This window comes from Mustela erminea, chromosome 5 (genome assembly GCF_009829155.1).
Source record: "Mustela erminea isolate mMusErm1 chromosome 5, mMusErm1.Pri, whole genome shotgun sequence".
Lineage (NCBI taxonomy): Eukaryota > Metazoa > Chordata > Mammalia > Carnivora > Mustelidae > Mustela > Mustela erminea.
This window is the reverse complement of record NC_045618.1, coordinates 144236503-144256187: the sequence shown is the minus strand read 5'-3', so window position 1 is coordinate 144256187 and position 19685 is coordinate 144236503. Positions and strand designations below refer to the sequence as shown.

At 49.7% G+C, this 19685-nt stretch overlaps 1 protein-coding gene across 6 annotated transcripts in view; it reads right to left on the bottom strand.

The window, feature by feature from the left end:
* TECPR2 (tectonin beta-propeller repeat containing 2) overlaps window positions 1-19685 on the bottom strand; it is a 98125-nt gene that overhangs the window by 14348 nt on the left and 64092 nt on the right. For all 6 annotated transcript variants that reach the window (XM_032345344.1, XM_032345346.1, XM_032345347.1 and 3 more), the window contains one exon: window positions 13513-13661. In XM_032345344.1, the coding sequence (XP_032201235.1) occupies window positions 13513-13661 (149 nt within the window). The remainder of the gene's footprint in view (window positions 1-13512; window positions 13662-19685) is intronic.

Here is a 19685-nt window from a genome sequence, read left to right as displayed (position 1 = left end):
GGTGTGAACAGCTCCCTTCTAGGGAGGGAGCTCCCTTCTTACACCTCCCTTCTAGTGAGAAGACACGCAGAGTGAACAGGAGCTCACACAGGCTCCAACCTCCTCCGCGCTGGGAGAGCGAGAGGAGCAGGCGGCCACTTGAGGAAGTGGCCACCTGAGGAAGTGGCCAGGCGTTGGGGAGCAGGAAAGGCCCTAGTGGGGCCAGAAGGCTGAAAGCAACCGACCGCATGCAGGGAGCCCAGCAACGCAGCCCAGCCAGGCACCACGCAGGGAGCCCCGGGCGAAGCTCCTCCCAGCGGTGTGCCCCGCTCTCAGAACCGAGACTGCCAATGCCTGAGGCCAGCATCTGCCACGGAGAAGATGAGACAGACGCAGAGAACAAGCATGGAGACCACACGGGAGAAGAAACTTCAGACACACCCTGGAGGGTGGGGACACGAGGGGGCTGGACAGTGGGAGAGCAACAGGGGCTTACGGGAACTAAAAGAGGCCCACAAAGTCATCCAACGACGGAGCGCAGGAAGAGGCTGAGAGTGTCTTTCAGGAAGCAGGACAAGAGCCAGAGGAGCAAACGGGAGAGGGAAGCACAGTGGAGGCTGCCGGTTAGGAAGTCCTCAGGACAGAAGCAGGGCAGACGGAGAGAAGAGGAGGGCAGGGGCGGGAAGCAGACTGCCAGGGGGGCAGCAGGACACAAACTCCAGGCTGGAGACCTGTCCGCACAGAGGCTAAAACAGGCCCTCCTCGGGGCGTGGCACGGTCTCTTCCGGAAACACTGGGAATAGGGAGACCTTACAAACTACCAGAGACAAGCAGGTTGGAGAGCGAGGGTCAAGGATCAGAACGGCTCAGACTTCTCAACAGCAACGCTGGACACCAGATGACAGAGGAAACCCTTCAAAATTATAAAGGAAAACGATTTCCACGCCAGATTACTCTACCCAGCCAAGGCCAAGGGTAAATGTGGGCAGAAGACTTTCAAGTTACTTACCATGAGCCATTCTCAGGAACCAACTGGAGGACAGAGCTCACCAAAAGAAAGGAAGAGGAAGACGGGGGTCCGGGATAGAGAGGACCTCACCTGAAAACACTTAGAGCTAGAAGGAACGAGATATTGCTCCCTAAGCGGTCATTCAGGGAGAGAAAGTTAAAGGGAAGTAGCTTTCCAGGGAGGGGGAAACAGGTGGGGAGGCCTGTTTCCTGGAGCTTCTTCTAGGTGATACATTAACCTCCGTCCTGATGAGGGTGACCTGGACTAAAACTAGCCAACTGAGGCACCGCGGAGCCCGCGGCAGCCTGCTAAGCTTATCTCCAGGAGAGGGACCTATGCCAGGACCTCTGAAAACATGCCTCGGGTGGGCCTCACGTGGCTCTGATTCTCCACTCTACTGGTCAGGAAATGAAGGGCCGGGGAGTTTGGGCAACTTTCCCAAGATCTCTTGGTCTCATGGGAAAAGAGGTGGGGACAGTCCTGGCTGGAGGTAACAGCTTCCCAGAGCAATGCACCCTAGCCCCAAGAGTGGAGGCCACTGCAGGTGGCCGGGCAGGAGACTGCGCACCCGCGTCCCGCCGGGTCTATGCATGCATGCATGTGCAGACTGGCTGGGAGGGCAGCCTCCTGCAGCACCATGGAGCTGCACCATGGACTCGGGCCCCGCTGGCTCCACAGGACCTGAGCGGGGCCACCCATAGGGCCAGCAAGCACACGCAGGGGGACTGGTCCAGTCCCCGAGAGAAGGCTGGATTCCAGCACGGGTCGGCTTTCTTCACGCAAAAGCGTTCTACCTCAGGGTTCCCACTTCCATTCCAACTCAGCCTTGTCTCTCAGATGTGCAAACAGACCCATGGAACCAGGCCAGAGAATTTCCAGGCTCCCTGCAAACCTTCCTCATTCAGCTTCTGCGCCGATGTGGGTCAAAGGACACCTCGAATCTTTCCTTTATGCAATACGTTCTCTGCACCCTACAGTCCCAGTTCTCATTCGGGGGCTACCGTATTCAGTGCGGAAAGGTACAGGCGACTAAGGCCCCCCAGTGCTCAGGATGGTCCCCAGCCACCGACTGTCCTGTCCAAAGGGGCAGCACTTTTCCCTACTCAGAAACACCAGGCCAAACCCGTGGCTTGCTGGTCACTGGAAATGCCCGTGTCTACAGGGTCCAGTTCAGATATTATGCGGCCCACAGAAGCCAGGGATGGCCACTGGGGGCGATCAGTGCGTTTTTCGTGGTTGTGATCATAACGTACCGTACCCTCTTTGAGTCAGTGATCCCTTATCTCACGTCTGGAGGCAGCTTCGTGCATTTCTGTTCCCTCTGCAACCCCAGCACGACGTAGAGTGGGCGGTCCTCCTCCCTGACATTTGTTCACTGCTTGATCCAGGTTCTCACCAGCTCTCAGAGGTGTCACTGACATACACACGATGTACACATCCAACGTGTGCGACTCATTAAGTTTTGACATACGTATGGACTCAAGACATCATCCCTGTGTCGCTCCTCTATAAACCCACCCACCCGCCCACCGATCCCGCGGCAACCACTGCTCTCTGTAACACACATCAGCGAGCATTCTCTACACTTTCTATAACTTGATCACACAATACGTATGCCTTTCTGTCTCGCTTCTTCACTCAACATAATTACTGCATCAAATTTGGAAACCTTTTGGCAGTATTTCTGCAAGTCACCCCTGCTCCTCCTCCTCCTCGGGAGGGCTGCATGTGAACTAGGCCTTGTGAGGTTATCCCCCGCTAACTGCTGCTCTCAGCTTCTTCCAGCCTTTTTTTTTTTTTGTTTTCTCTGTTCTAGTCTGAATGGCTTCACTGCTGCATCTTTGAGTTCCCTGACCTTTACTCCTGAAACGTCTACATAGTCATCAATCTCGTAGAGGATTTTCCATCTCAGACATTGTAATTTTTATCCCTGGAAGTGTGATCTAGGTCTTTTTTATATACCCCGGTTTCCTGCTTAATGTATGCAGTCTTTCCCCCAGTACCTAGAACGAAAAGGGTAAAGTTATAACAACTGTTTTAATACCCTATGGGTTTTATCATCTGGGTCATTTCTGGGTCAGTTTCTGTTGATGGATTTCCCTCCTTTCGCTGTAGGGGATATTTTTCTGTTTCTCTGCTTGCCTGAAGAGTCCTGATCAGATGTAAGACAATGTGAATTTGGGTGCCTGGGTGGCTCAGTTGGTTAAGCAACTGCCTGAGGCTTAGGTCATGATCCTGGAGTCCCGGGATTGAGTCCCACATCGGGCTCCCTGCTTGTCTGCTTCTCCCGCTGATCTCTCTCCTCTCATGCTCTCTCTCTCTCTCAAATAAACACAATCTTTAAAAAAAAAAAAAGACAATGTGAATTTTATCTTGTCGGTACTGGGTATTTTCAGAATTTATAAATATTCTTGAGTTTTGTTCTAGGATGCCACTAAGTTACTCAGAAATAGTTTGATCCTTCCAGCTCTTGCTTATTTCAAGCTCTGGTCACCAGTAGCAGAGTTGCATTGACCATGGGGCTGATTTTTGCCTCATCACCGAAGCCAAATGCTCTTGAGTGACCCAATCCTGGATGGTTAGGACGTAGGCTTCCTACTCTGGATGGTGAGATCAGGAACCACTCCTGGCTCTGCCTGAGCTCCCAGGCATGCTCCTTCTACCGCTTCCAGGTGGTTCTCTGGCCCTGGTCAGTTCCTGGGCTGAAGCCCTTGGGGTCTCTGCAGCTCCGCAGTCTGTGCCCAAGGTCCTGCTGCCTGCACTTCCCATGGTCCCAGTGCTATGTCCTCAACTTAAGGAGCAGGCTGGGCTCGGCCAGCCCCACGGTTTCACGCAATCTGTCCAGATTTTAGCTACTTCAGGCAGGAGGGTAAATCTGGTTCCTGTTAGTCTGTACTGGCTGGAAGCAGAAGTTTATTTGACTGGCCGAAAGCTTCAGATTTCATGTTCGAGTGATGATCCCTCCTGCGTACATGGATTGTGCAAGGTATTTTGTCTGTGCGTCATGTATTTTAACTTGAGAGAGAGCTACCTATGAATGTCAGCTATCAGTCTCCCTAGAAGAAGGGCATTTGGAAGACAACGTTCTAGAGCTCACGCCGCGTTCACAGACCTCAGAGCACGCGCTAGGCAGCAGGTACCTGAGGCAGCGTGAGCACACATGTGGGAGGACGCCGAGGGAGCCTGGGACAAAACGGGGATGGCAGAGGGAGGCAGCATTACTCATCACTGTGCCCAGATCAGTTGGGTCCCCTGTGTCCCCACTCTTGGAGGCAAGTATTTGCTCCACACAGATGGAAAGTATTTTTGAGGGACTATTTTAGGCTTTTCTGTTCTCCTGACTGTGCTGGAAAGTAAAGAGAGGTGAATCAACACTTCCGCCGGCGCCTTCACACCCTACGCGGAGTACCCACCTGCCCTCACCCGAGCTTTATTATGACAATTTTGGAACATACAAGAGACCTGAGAGAATTCTACGGAAACACCGGTACACGTACTACCGACCACGCCTCCCTGCGCATGCCTTCTCCTGGACCCGCCCGTCTGTCTGTCCGCCGAGTCCGCCCCGCTTCTGAAGGGGCCTCAAGGAGCGTTGCAGGCATCAGCAGAGTTTCTCCCAAAACCTTCAACATGCAAATCATCAACTACAGTAAATATCAGTTCACAGTTCTCTCTTGAGGTGGAGGCTACACGCAGTAAGTGTATGGACACCAGGCACACCAGTCCCTGAGTGTCGGCAATGGCCATCCCCCGGGGAAGCAGCCTCAAGCCCGCTGCCAATCACCCCCCTCCCCGCCCCGTGTCCCCCCAGGCAACCATGGTTCGGATTTCCGCCACCAAGACCCGTTCAGTTTGACCTGCTCTAGAGTTTCCTGTAACTGGAACGGTAAGGAAGCCTCACAAACTGCAGTCGTTGTGGGCCTGCTGTCACCTCTGCTAGCTGGCAAAGGCCAGCTCCAAAGCCGCTAGGGCCTCCACTCCACTGGGAACAAATCTCTTTATCAATACTCAGCAGGACATGATTTTTTTAAAAAAGATGTATTTATTTACTGGGGCGCCTGGGTGGCTCAGTTGGTTAAGGCACTGCCTTCAGTTTAGGTCGTGATCCTGGAGTCCTGGGATCAAGTCCCACATTGGACTCCTTGCTCGGCAGGGAGCCTGCTTCTCCCTCTGCCTCTCCCTGCCATGCCACTCTGCCTGCTTGCTCTCTCTCTCTCTGGCAAATAAATAAATAAAATAAAAAATAAAAATAAATAAATAAATAAAATCCTTTCTTAAAAAAGAAAGGATTTTATTTATTTACTATTTGAGAGAGAGAGAGAGAGGGAGGGAGACAGAGCAGGAGGGACAGAGGGAGAGAGGGAGAAAATCCCAAGCAGACGCCCCACTGAATGCAGAGCTGGATGCAGGGTTCGATCCCACAACCCTGCGATTATGACCTGAGCCAAAACCAAGAGTCAGGTGCTCAACCAATTGCAGCAACCAGGCACCCCCGGCCAGGACACGATTTTAAATGGCTTTTCAGAGTACATCCTTAATTATTTATAACCACGGCCACTGCACTGATGTGCTAAGCAGAACCCCCCTCCCGCCAGGGCGGGTGCTGCCCCTGCTTCCCTCACCACACAGAGCCTCACGGCACCAGCAGAAGAGTCAAGTTCACCCTGCTACCAACAGCCTGGCAACAAACAGCTTTGAGAACATATTTGATTATTCCCTAAGACTGAGTCTTGTTCAGATCATTCAGAGTCATGAACTACTTATTCCATAAACAATGTAAGTTCACTGCCAGATTTTTGGAAAACAGCAGTAAACAAAAGGAAGAAAAAAATCAGCCACAACAGCACCACCTGGACACACCCATTATCACCCGCTGTGGATACAGTTTTCAGTGTATACGTCATTTTTTTCAATGAAAACAGAATCACTGAACATGTTTTGTAACTGACATTTTTACTCCACAATGTGCTGTTTCTCCAGGGGAACAGAAAGTCCTCTGTGGAGTCATACGGATGAGTTTTGGGGATTTCCCTGAATGAACACTTCACAGCTTAACTAGGCTCCTTCCGGGCAAATCCCTGTAACATCCCTCCTCCAGGGCAGAGACCTCCTAGCTGCTAAACACGTAACTAGCAATGTCTTTTTCTTTCTTTTCTTCAAAGCCAGGACTCTCAAATGGGATTCTGTCTGCTGCTCTGGCGTGTGAAGCTCGGGGCCCCGGTCCCAGAGAAAAACCCCTCCCGCCGCCCCAGGAGGACGAGCTGTGCTGGGGAAAGTCCAGTGAGGCACGAGGCTGACTTGCTGTACAGCGTCATGCCTTTGCAAGAGAAGGATCTAACCCATGGCCTCCCCAGTGAGGCAATAGGGACCTGGTTTCCTCACCCGAGGGCCTACTAGCATTTGTATTTCAGGACAGAACACTAGTCATCCATCAGAACACCCCCAAATTCTCAGCTGTACCCACAGAACTTGGCTTTGGGTTGTGAGTGCCCCCTCCTTCCACCTTCTGTCCCCTGTTGAGAGTGACCTATGCCAGGTTCATGGGTGCCACCAGAGGGTACGAGTGAGAGTGTCATCGGGGGTGCTCAGCTGTGCCTCCAACTGGGGGTAAGGAGAGGGAAACCTCCTTGGCCTGCTCTCTGCTCTGCTGTCCTGCAGTGACGTGACGTTCATCTTGAGGAATTGATGGGCGGCCCAGTTCAGGTGGGGGGTCTCCTCTTAATGTGAGCCCTTGTCGGGCGACAGTTCTCCTGTGGTTAGGTGTGAACTCTTCCAAAGATCTCATGCGTAAAGTCACATCACGCAACAGATCCCTACCGGCAGATCTGGAGCACGGCACTCCCACGGGGGTCATCTACTATCATACTTATACACTTATTTCATTGTTTTGTTGTTCATATAGCTAAAAATACCTAAATCAACTGAATTTAAATGATTTTTAAAATATTAGTTGGACCATTTGCCAGACATGGCCAGAGCGCAGGCAGAGTAGATGAGCCTCAGAGAATGGATAAGTGGCCCACGCAGGAGGGGTGGGCTGCAGCCTCCCTCTATGTGAGGCGCCGCGCCAGGTTCAGCAAAGAGCAGAGTCTGCTCGGGAGTCCCGAGAGGGGACCAGGAGGTGGAGGGCAGCGAGTGGACGGCGAAAGAAGAGGTAGGCCAAACCCGGACGCTCCTCATCTTGTCCTGGGGCCCTCGGTGCCCACAGTCAGGCGAGATGTCACATTGCCAACCGACCTTGCTCTTGCACTACCCTCTAATGTGGACAGAACATTCTCTCACTAAAGCAAAAATGCCAAAAAAGAAAAAAAAATCCTAAACACAACTATAAATATTTTCTCCAAATCCTTCCATATGTTAGTAAGTCTGAAAACTGAGTCATTTGTTTTGAGTACTTCGTGAAAACTTCACCCCAAAACTACTCCAGGGGGGAGGTTTTCCCCGGGGATGAGAAAAGAAACAGAAATAGAGTCGGCACTGCTAGCTGTGATGGGTTTCTGGTGCTTCGCCCCACTGTGCCTGTCGGCACCTGCGACCCGCCTCCCTCTGAGCCCATTGCGAACACATTCCACACGCTGGCCCGGAGCCCACGCGGAAGAACGAGTAAGATGAAGCGGGGCAAGGTCGATCATGACTGCATTAAACTCTAATGCTCGGATCCAACCACACGGCCCTGACCTTCTAAACCCTCCAGGGGAAGCGGCATTTCCCCACTGCCACACTCCTCTCGTCAGGCCCTCTGCAGCTGTGCGGTGGGTGCCAGCCGTTGCGGAGAGGCAGGCCTCGCCGATTGGCAGAGCACAGCAGGCCCGGGGCCAGGTCTCAGCTTGGTCACTCACAAGAGTGGTGCTTCCACCCGGTCACTCGTTTGTCCCAAGTCACGTGCTTCCTCTGCCAAGTGGGGAGAGCCACTCCTGACTCCTATGTCCTGTGGTAAATTCAGGACTACGGCAGCTCAGGGCAGAAAAAGCATGGTATAAAAGCCTAGGCAAATGCAAAGCCTGGTTTTTTTCCCCACAGGAACCAATTTGAAAAGCATTTTGAATCTTCAAAGTCCACAGAAAGTTAATGTCTTCTCCAGTGCACTAAAAGCTAACTGAGTCATAAAACGTGGCTCCAGTCAGTGGACTCCTGGAATAGACAGTGTTTAACAGCCCATCTAGCAATCGTTACTATATCCAGAGCACAGCTGAGGCCCTTTCATATGAATTTGCTCTACTGGCCATTTTCCTGGGCAAAGCTGTTGATTGCTACAGTCCATCGAAAACTCCAAGTAAGGCTTTCTCTCCCCAATTCGAGCTCCACTTCATAGAGGCTATTCTAGAATCTAAACAGAGAAAACAAGAGCAATTTGCAGGTCCACAGAGTCTCTGATGTAACCTGAGCGGCCCACGGACGCAGAGAGTGCCCCAAGAGAGGCAAGGCTGGCTGGAGCCCACCACTGGTAGCATTCGCTGTCTGACCACCCCTCGCCCCCCCAACAACCACCAGCCGGATCTCCCACCACGTGCCCTGCAGACCTCCCTCTCGCCCTCAGCAGCCCTCCACTGATCTTCGCATGGCCCTGTGCTGGGATTCTGCACACCTTTCTGGTCACTCTACGTCTTCTATAGCATGTGATAATGTGACAAATACTGCTGGGAACTCTCAGAGGAACACCACTAGCAAGCAGAACTCTGTGCACAACAAGCTGTAGAAGAACAAGGATTGCAGTGAAAACAGATGAACTCAGGAATAGAAAAAACAATAGAGAAAAGTCAACAAAACCAAAAGACATTCTTTGAAAAGATCAATAAAATTGACAACTTTTAGCTCTACTGACTAAGGAAAAAAGAGAGAAGGCTCAAACCACTAAAATCAGAAATGAGAGAGGGAGTGGAACTATCAACCTCACAGAAAAAGAAGGAGTACAGGGGGTACTACGAACACGTGGGTACTGATGAGTTATGTAAAGGCGGCGAAGTGAACAAATCGCTGGAAAGACAAACTACTCAAACTGAATCAAGAAGAAACAGAAAACTCTAAATGGACCCGAACAAGCGAAGAGACTGAATCAGGAATCAATAGAAAAGTCTCACTAAGAAAAGTCCAGGCTTACACTGAGGAGCTGTAAAAATGCTTAAAGAAAAATTAACACCCATCTTTCAGAAACTCTTCCAAAAAACAGGAGGAAGAAACACTTCTCGACTCATCCTAAGAGGTCAGCATCACCTTGAGAGCAAAACCAGACAAACACATGACAAGAAAAGAAAATCAAAGACCAATCTCCCTTGTGGACACAGAAATCCGTGACAAAATACCAGGAGACCAAATCCAGCAACGTATATATAAAAGATTATACAGCATAGCCAAGCAGGATTTACCCCAGAAACCAAAGGTGGTTCAACATACAAAAGTCAATCCCTACAATACTTCACATTAATAAAGGAAAAAACCCCACAAGATCATCTCAGTAGATGCAGAAAAAGCACTTGACATAATCCAAAGTTTTTTCATGGAAAAAAAAAAATTCAAGTAACTAGGAATAGAAGGGGGCTTCTTCAGTCTGAAAAGGGCATCTATAAAAAATGCGCAGCTAATATCATTATTTAATGGTGAAAGAAAGGATGTTTTCCTCCTAAGATCAGGAACAAAATGAGCTTTCGACAATGCGCAGCTAATATCAGTATTTAATGGTGAAAGAAAGGATGTTTTCCTCCTAAGATCAGGAACAAAACGAGCTCTCGACACTTCTCAACATCGTACAGGAGGCTCCAGCCAGGGTAAGTAAACAAGAAAAAGAATTAAAAGGCATCCAGATAGGAAAGGAAGAAGTAAAATTATCCCTATTTGTAAATGACATGATTTTGTATAGAAGAAATCCTAAGCAATCCACAAGAGAGTTATTAGAAGAAATGTCTACCCAGTTTTCCAGATACATGATCAGTATACAGAAACTTATCCTAGCAATGAACAAACCGACATGGAACTGAGAAGACAATTCCATTCACAATAGCATCAAAAAGAATAAATGACCCAGAAGTACATTTAACAAAGGTAGAAAAAAACCACGTACTCTGAAAACTGCTAGAGGAAATTAAAGAAGATCTGAGTAGTGCAAAGAAGCTCATGTTCATGGATTGGAAGATTTAATTCTATGACAATGGCAAAACTTCCCCCAAGTGATCTACAGATTCACACAATTCCTATAAAAATCCCAGCGGGCACTTCTTTTGCAGAAATTGACAAACTGGGGGCACCTGGGTGGCTCAGTGGGTTGAGCCTCTGCCTTCGTCTCAGGTCATGATCTCGGGGTCCTGGGATCGAGCCCCGCATTGGGCTCTCTGCTCGGTGGGAAGCCTGCTTCCCTCTCTCTCTGCCTGCCTCTCTGCCTACTTGTGATCTCTGTCTGTCAAATAAATAAATAGATTAAAAAAAAAAAAATTGACAAACTGATCCTACAATTCATATGGATATGGAAAGGATCCAGAGTAACCAAAATAATCCTGAAAAAGGAAAATCACTTCCTGGTTTTGAAATTTACAACAAAGCTAAATAATCAGGACAATGTGGGTACTGGCATAATGATAGATACACAGGTCACTGAAATGGAACAAAAGTGAAAAACTTAATTTTTGGTGCTTTAAAAAAATTTATGATGCATTAATTTTGACAGACCTCCCAGAGAATGTAATGGGTAAAAGTAAGTCTTTTCAATAAACGGTGCTGGTATAATTGGATATACACGTGTAAAAGAATGAATTTGGACATCTATCTCATACCACATACAAAAATTAACTGCAAATAAATCAAATACCTAAATATTAGGGCTAGAGGGGCGCCTGGGTGGCTCAGTCAGTTAAGCATCTGCCTTCAGCCCAGGTCGTGATCCCAGGGTTCTAGGTTCAAGTCCCAGTTTCTCCCTCTCCCACTCTCCCTGCCCCCCTGCTTGCATCCTCTTTCTCAAATAAATAATATCTTAAAAAAATAAATATAAGGCCTGGAAATATAAGACTACTTTTTTCTTTTTTTTTTTTTTTACTTATTTATTTTACTTATTTTATTTTACTTTATTTATTTTACTTATTTATTTGACAGAGAGATAAGAGTGAGAGAGGGAGCACAAGCAGGGGGAGTGGGAGAGGGAGAAGCAGGCTTTCTGTTGAGCAGGGAGCCCAATGTGGGGCTCGATTCTAGGACCCTGAGATCCTGACCTGAGTTGAAAAGCAGACCCTTAATGACTGAGCCACCCAGTGCCCCCAGAGATATAAGATGTCTAAAAGAAAATACAGATGCAAATCTTCATGACCCTGGAATAGGCAACAGTTGTACATACATCAGCAAAGTCTTACGTAAAGCACATATCTGATAAGGGTCTAGTATCTAGAATACCTAAAGAACTCTTTTTTGGTTTGTTTTTTAAACTTTTTTTTTTTTTTTGAAGATTTTATCTATTTATTTGACAGACAGAGATCACAAATAGGCAGAGAGGCAGGCAGAGAAAAGGGGGAAGCAGGCTCCCCGCTGAGCAGAGAACCCCATGTGGGGCTTGATCCCAGGACTCTGAGATCATGACCGGAGCCAAAGGCAGAAGCTTATTAACCCACTGAGCCACCCAGGCACCCAAGAACTCCTAAAATTCAATAATTAAAAGACAAATAATCCAGTTGAAAAATAAGCAAAGGATCTGAATGCATTGTTCTCCCAAGAAAATACACGAATGACCAAGAGCACATGGAAAGATCTTCAACATCATTAATCATTCGGGAAATGCATAAGATACCATTTTTACAACTATTAGCATGGCTAGAATAAAAACAATGGGCAAGTAAAGTTTTTGGTGAGGATGTGGAGAAACTAGAACCCTCATACTTTACTGGTGGGATATAAAATGATGCAGCCACTGTCTGTGCAGAAAACCATTCATTTATTTGTTTGATTTTATTTTTAAATAATCTCTACACTCAACTTGGGGCTCAAATCCACAACCCGGAGATCCAGAGTCACGTGCCCCATCAGCTGAGCTGGACAGCCACCCAGGTCCTTAAACATTTAAAACATACATTCACCATCTGACCCTGCAATCCCCTTTAAAGGTCTCTACCCAACAGAACTGAAGACACAACTCCACACAAATACTCATCCACGAACGTTCACAGCACATTCACATTTGGGCACAACCCAAATGTCCATCGCCTGACAAACAGCTAAGCACCATGTCCCTCCACGGATGGAGCATTCTTCTGTTATAAAAGGAACAAAGTACTCACACACGCTACCACATGCCACAGCACTTCTCACCATGACGCTAAATGAAAGACAGCAAAGGTAGCCACATACTGTATGATTCTATGTAGAGAAAATAGACAAATCCAGGAACAGGCAAAGGCATAGCCACAGAGGGGAGATTTATGGCTGAGGGAATGGGAGGTTCCAGGAGAAAAGGAGCTAACCACTTATGAGTATGGATTTTCATTTTGGGGTGATGAGAAAGTTCTGGAACTGGACACTGACTGTTGCTCAACTCTGTGAATAAAGCCCCCTGATTTATACAATATGAAAAAGGTGAATTAGAACTCTTTTTCTGTTTTTTTTTTTTTTTTTTTTTTGCAGGCTCCCTGCTAAGCAAGGAACCCAATGAGGGACTTGATCCCAGGATGCTGGGATCACCTGAGCTGAAGGCAGATGCTTAAGGGACGGAACCACCCAGGCACCTCTGCAACTTCGTTTTTTCCAAGTCACAAAGTAGGGACTAGCAGGAGTTGGAGCAGATAATTCTTATGAAATCACAAGGTCCTGATTATAAATTTTAACAGAAATATACCTAGTATAGCGACCAGTCCCGTTAGATCTTTAAAGGATCTAAACAGTAATTAAATAGTGCCCTAAAATCAGGCTTGTGCTTCTAACATGAGTGGTGGAACAGTCAAGAGAAGAGGAAAAACATGTAGGACACACGGTAAGCTGAAATAAGGCAGGGGTTGGGGAGGGGCCAGGGCAGAGGGGTTGGGAAACAGAATTTCAACCAACCAAGAAAGGCACTTACAATATGCTAATAATAGACGGTCTCCATAACAAGATTTTAAGTGACTCTTAATTTCTTTGCTATACTTTTGGGTACTGTTTGATTTTAATTTTATTTACTTAGTTATTTATTTTTAAGTAAGCTCTATGCCCAGCATGGGGCTTGAACTCACGACCCCAAGATCAAGAGTCATACGCTCCACTGACTGAACCAGCCAGGTACCCCCAATTTTATTTCTTTAAAAAACGATTTTGGTTTTGTAAGAAGTTAAACTATTTTTATTTTGAGAGGAAAAGTCTCTTAAGTGCTGACTTAGATCACCTTTAAGGAGGTGTTCAGTTCGCAGTTCCACAACTGGGATGCCAATGAGTGAGCACCCGCGGGGGGCTGCCCTTCCAGGGACTCCTGCCTCTGCCCCCACCTGCCTACGCAAGTGGGTGTGGCCCCGCTTCCAACAACTGCGTTGTGGCGGCCTCTGTCTCCCGGAGGAGCAGCCTGTGGTCAGCGCGGTTTTGCTTACCTGGACTGGCGGCTCAATCATTATCCAGGCCGGAAGCATCAGACTGGGGTTGAGAGGCTGGGTCCCCACTCGGAAGTACACGCCACCCCTAGAGTCACACGCCCAGATGTGCTGATTGCCACACGCCAAGCTCGTCAGTTTTACAGCTCCTGCAGGCAAGTAAAGGAAAAGGCCACACACTAACGACTTTTGTAAAATGACGAATCCTTCACTTAATCTATGGACTTTGATTTTATCCTTCAAAGAAAGAGGGTGAGGCTGCCTCTGCCGTGGCTCCTGCCGTCTGGGGTCAGCGAGGCCTCCCGCTGTCCGTCCCGCCACCTGCGGCACCACGCGGCGGCTCGCCTGCCCCACAGGTGAAGCCGTCGGGACGTTGTGGGCACTGGGCCCCGAGCCAAGGAGCGCGGGCTTAGCAGGTGTGGGGGCCTCGTCCGTGGCTTCCACACGTCTGCGCAGACCACCAGCAAATTCTGCATCTGCGGGAAGGGCACTCCTCTTTATCGGAAACACTCATCCGGGGGAGAATTCACTCAAAGTCACTAAGTCTCTTAGAACCTCCATGTTTCTGTTCACACATCTCCTGGGGGCTGAAACCATTTTTTTTTTTTTTTTTTAAGATTTTATTTATTTGACAGAGAGAGATCACAAGTAGGCAGAGAGGCAGGCAGAGAGAGAGGAGGAAGCAGGCCCCCTGCTGAGCAGAGAACCCAATGCGGGGCTCGATCCCAGGACCCTGAGATCATGACCCGAGCCGAAGGCAGAGGCTTAGCCCACTGAGCTACCCAGGCGCCCCTGAAACCAATTTTAAGAGAAAAGGAAATGGGCGGAGGCTTTAAAGGCAAATTACACCTGATTAATAGTCTGCCTGGCAAGAAGCACAGCAGGTGGTGACCCAGTGACTGCTGTGGGGCGGAGGGGGGCAGCCTCACCCTCACCTGGAGCCCCGCCACAGTGACGCTCGGGGACTATTATCTCAGGTCACACACAAGGTCATCATCGGGACTCACACACGAAGAGACCTGCCCAAGGTCCTAGGGTGAGGACGCAGCTGAGCCAGGAGGCAAAGGTCTGAAGTCAGGCCAGCCCGACTCCCCCACACCAGCCATGTGGCCTCTGGGACGCCAGCGAATGCGCGGATCGGATGTTCAGCCCAGTCAGTTTTGACATGTGAACAGACCCAGGGAACACATGTCCTGTCAAGTTACAGAACACTTTCATTATTGCCCCGGGAAGTTCCCTTGGAGCCCCTAGTCAATCCCCTCGGTTCTGAGGCACCCGCCACCCTTCTGATTTCTACCGCCAGGGGTTAGTTCAGTCCGGTCTAGGGGTCTGCAGAGACAACCACAGGTGCGCTCTCGTGGCTTCGGTCAGTCGTGGACCGTGCGCAGGATCCGTCCCCAGTGCCGCTTCTTTGTGTTGTGAGCACCACCCCATGGCCCGCCAGCGCGGCACCCTACCAGCCCTCGGGGAGGGACATCTGCGCCGCGTCTGCTCCCTGCGACAGTCGTTCCTGTACAAGACTTGCGAGTGTGTGTTGTTTTGCCAGAGAGGTACCTAGGAGTGGACGTGCAGGGCCATGGGGCAGGGAGGGGTGCACACGTGCCATTCTGCACGCCCACTGGCTCGTGCCGCGGCCCACACCCTCACCAGCTCCTGGTCTTGCCGTCTTTCGCACATCGGCCATTCCAGTAGGTGCGAGGAGGTATCGTGTCATGGTCTTAACTTGCATTTCCCTGGTAACTAATGATGCTGAGAATCTGGTAATGTGCTTATGGGGCATAACATGCATAATTATCTTATCTTCTTTTGTGAAGTGCTTAATCAAGTCTTTTGCCCATTTTTCAAATCGAATGGTCTATCTTTTGGTGACTGAGTTCGAGGCTTTCTTTGCATATTCTGGATACAAGTCTTTAGTCAGATACACTTTGTGCCTCTTTTCTCTCAGTCCGTGGCTTGCCTTTTCATTTTCTTAACTGCTTTTTGCTGAGGCTGTAATTGGGATGGGCCATTCTGACTTTAAAGCAGGGGAGAGGGTCGCACAGCTACGTCCCATGGCCGTGCTCCTGTCGGCCAGTTGTCAGTGGGAGCGGACAGCAGCCCACGGATCTGCCCTGAAGCCCAGGCACGGATCCTGCTACGTGACGATCTCGCCAGGTGCCTTCAGTTAGGACACCAGCTGGAAAGTATTAACTGACCACGACACAAACCATTCTCGGTATTCCTTTGTGCACACACTGAAGTTGACTGGGGTTTTTCCTTCCTTACTCTATTACAGAATATCTTAGCAGGGAGTTCGAGCAGACTTCCCAGAGCTCTGACATTCCACAGTGGAAGACGAGTGCCGATCAAAATACAGTACCTTCAGCAGCAAATTACAGAAATAGCTGAGAAACAAATACTGATTTTAAAATGTTTAATGAAAATTAATTTTATGCTGGAGTCTTCAATCTGCCCTACTAGAGCGGACGGTGAGAACAGCTACGTGGTGACAAAGACACATGGGGCCCGCAGCCCGGTCAGCAGTGACTAACACCACCGCCACCAGAACATGCGTTCGTATTACAGAAATAACCTTTCAGGACGAAAGTCAAGATGACTGGAACATACGTGTCAGGACAGACAATAGCTTGTTCTGAACTGAAGAGACAGATCAAAGAACACGGGTAACTGCAGGCGGCGGTTTCCAGCTCACAGAGGGCCCCCCGGGCCGTGTGAACACAGAGCTCTCCAGACACTGCTCTGCCGCGATGGTCAGGACAGAGCCAGAGACTCCTGCCCTCCCCAAACGCTCCACGCTGTCCTGCGGTCCCTGCGAGTTAGGTGGGCCCTGTCTCCAGTCTGGATGATGGCTGTGGGCAGAAGCGATCTGCCTGCCACTCGTGAACTGAGGCATAAGGGAGCTGACAAGGAGCCTGTCAGCTGTCCCCACTGTGGTGTCCAGCACAGGGAAGCCACGGAGCTCTGCCACAGGACAAGCAAGCTGCCACCCAAGGGACACAGTCCTAGGAGACTGCAGCCAAAGGTCAGAACCAAGTTCATGGCAGCAGAGAAGCAACATTATATTTCCGGACTGTTACTATGCTACCAGCCTGATGAATACGGACACACTACAATTTTCTTGCCTTTCCCTGATGTTTTTTCTGTTAAAAAAAAAAAAAAAGTTTTAATTACTTTATTCAACAGAGGAGACATTTTCCCTTTCGAATTACTTTTCAACATATATTTTAGGACAACAAATAACATTTATTTGGTGTTTTACTATTTATAAAACACTTTTCTGCATAAATTACTGCCTAATATAATTCTATTTGTTACCTGAAGGCAAAAACTGATGCTAAATATTTCCTCATTAAATGCTGTGACCAGATAAATTAAATTACAAATTGCATTAGTTTGCTAAACATTCCAACATCTAACAGAATGCATATTTATGTATACTGGGAAATGAAATGTTATCAGCATCTTAAATACCTGCTAAATGATGCAAATTTTCTTCCAAAAACTAGGACTGCAATAGATCACAAAATTCTATATTCAATCTCTAAAGCTGGGTTTAGTAGCCAGACATTTAAGAATTCTCTTAATTTAATCTCAAAGCAGCAACTGACTTGCTTATTTGACTAGGGGCAGAAAAGAGCGATGTCAGGTCTTAAGCAGGAAATGAAAGGCAGAAATCACATTCATAACTTGATACTTTGCAAAAGTCATCCCTGAAACTGAAATTTCTTTTCTTTCTTTTTAAAAGTTTTCATTTATTTATTTATTTATTTTCCGAGAGAATGAGTGGGTGGGGGGGCAGAGGGAGAGGGAGAAGCAGGCTCCCTGCAGGGAGCCCAATGCGGGGGCTGGATCCCAGGACCTGGAGATCACAACCTGAGCTTAACTGACTGGGCCACCCAGACGCCCTAAAACTGAAATTTCTGCTTGCAGTGTAAAAGCTGGTGACATTCCAGACTTTACAAGAACCTGGCATGGCCGGCATGAGGTGGGCCGCAGCCCCCCACCCCACTGTCAGCACCAGGAAGACGGGCTTTCATGTTTCATGTCGGTGGGGTCGGGATGCTTGTGAAGAGGAGGCCAGGACTGCAGAGAACAGCACAGAGAAATCACATCCCTGAACAAGATGGTGGCAACTTGGAGGTGGACTAACCAATTATGGCTCCGGTACCTGCCTGTTAGGCAGTTTTATTAGTGATTACCAGTATCAAGGCCAAAGACAGGATCAAAACTCATATCCCAGGGGGCCTGTATGGCTCAGTTGGTTACGTGGCTGACTTTGGCTCAGGTCATGATCCCAGGGTCCCGGGATTAAATCCCGTGTCGGGCTCCTTGGTTGGGGGGAACCTGCTTCTCCTTCTGCCTGCTGCTCCCCCTGCTTGAGCTCTCTCTCTTTTTTCTCTCTCTGACAAATAAAATCCTTAAAACAAACAAACCAAAACCAAACTAAAACCAAAAACCCTCATGTCCCAGAATTACTTAGAAGTAGGAGCTACCAGTAATAACCACTTTCCCTGATGGTCTACTTTCCCTCTGGGCATGGACGTGGACCCCCGTGTGTGCAGTCATCGCATGGGGTCAGCCGGAAAAGGCTGCAAAGGCTGTGACAGAGTAGGCGCAGGGCTCTCGGCATGTGGCGGGCAAGGGCCCTGAGGAGACTCGGACTGAAGGAAGCCGGGGTGGGGTGGGGACAGTCTCGGCAGAGGCCTGAAGGAAGAAGAGCCGGGGGAAGGACAGAGAGCGGCGAACACTCTAGGCCGTGGCAAAGCCAGCGCGCACCGGGCCCAAGGGGGCCTGGCACTCAGGGAAGAGCCAAGGCTGGGGGCTGGCGGTCCCATAGCTCCGGGCCCGGCGAAGACGACTGGGCCAGGCTGTGACGGCCTCGGGGGCCTCCCCAAAGCGGGCGCACCATGGCGCTCTCTTGTGATGAGGGTTTGCCCCCCCCAGCTGTCTTAGGAAGGCAGCTCTGGCAACTGTGGCGGGGAGGGGGGCACACGACGGCCGTGGAGAGAGGGCAGTGAGGGCGAGAGCCTCGGAGACCCCCGGGGCAGATGGAAGACACGCCAGGGAGGCGCCGGCGGGCGTTCTGCCCTTTCCGGGAGAAGCTGGTGGGAGAAGGGTGCTATCGGGAAGAGGACGTCTGAGAAAGAGAAGTCTCTCACTGAACGAACCCTCAGCGGCAGGCATAGCCCTGAAAGGCCGCGCTTCCTTTCGGTGCCGTGAGCACCCCCACGGCCAATTTCTAAAGAACAACGAAGCATCTCAGTTAACCCAGATGAGGAACGCACGGCAGCATGAACGCTGCCTCCGTCACTGCACTCTCCACTCACTGTTCGATGCCTGCTGCCTTATGCCAGCCCCCCAAGGGCGCTCCCACGTGGGGGTCCGGGCAGCGAGCACACAGCTGAACTTAAAATCTTCATCCCCTCATTTAAATAATAATTTACTAAAGCACCGGATTCACTGGTTTGTCCCACGGGCTACAAAGACCATCCTTGGAAAGCGCCCAGTAACACAACACCCAGAGGTCCTCTCCTGCCTCTTCCTGCCCCCCCTCCCCCGGCACAGCGGGAGGCTGGCACTTTCCCACCTCACCCCGTCCACCTCCTCTGCCCGACGAGAACCCCACCAACTCAGGACATGCTGCATCTTCCTACGTTTAGAAAACGGTGAAAGGATGCTTTCTCTATCATTTCAGAGTCTGCTAGCGACCCAGATAAATGAACAATTTACGACTGTGCTTCCCACCATCACCCCACCAGGCACGTGGTTAGTTGGCCCCCGCCGGCTTGGGGAGCGATGCAGCTCATGTGGGCTCGACAGGGACCCCGCATGGGATACCTGCCCAAGAAGCTCATGTGGACCCCGGATGCTTCTTTGCATCGTCTCTCTGCGGCGGAGACTGCTCCTCCCATCAGGAAGGGAAGAAGTTGAGGTTTAAATAAGGGAAGCTAGCAGCTTGCCCAGGATCCTGGAGCCTGCTCAGGATCAGGTCTCTTATACTGAGGCTTCGTCCTACCAAAGCTGAGTTTCTCCCCTGGAAAGAATGGCCACCAGCCCAGTGAAGCCCAAATGGGCACTCAGAGACCTGCAGGAATCGAGGCAGCTAGCCAGTGCTGAACCGGACTGATCCAGAAAGGAGCCATGAGCTGTGGGCCCAGTGCCTGCAGGCCCAG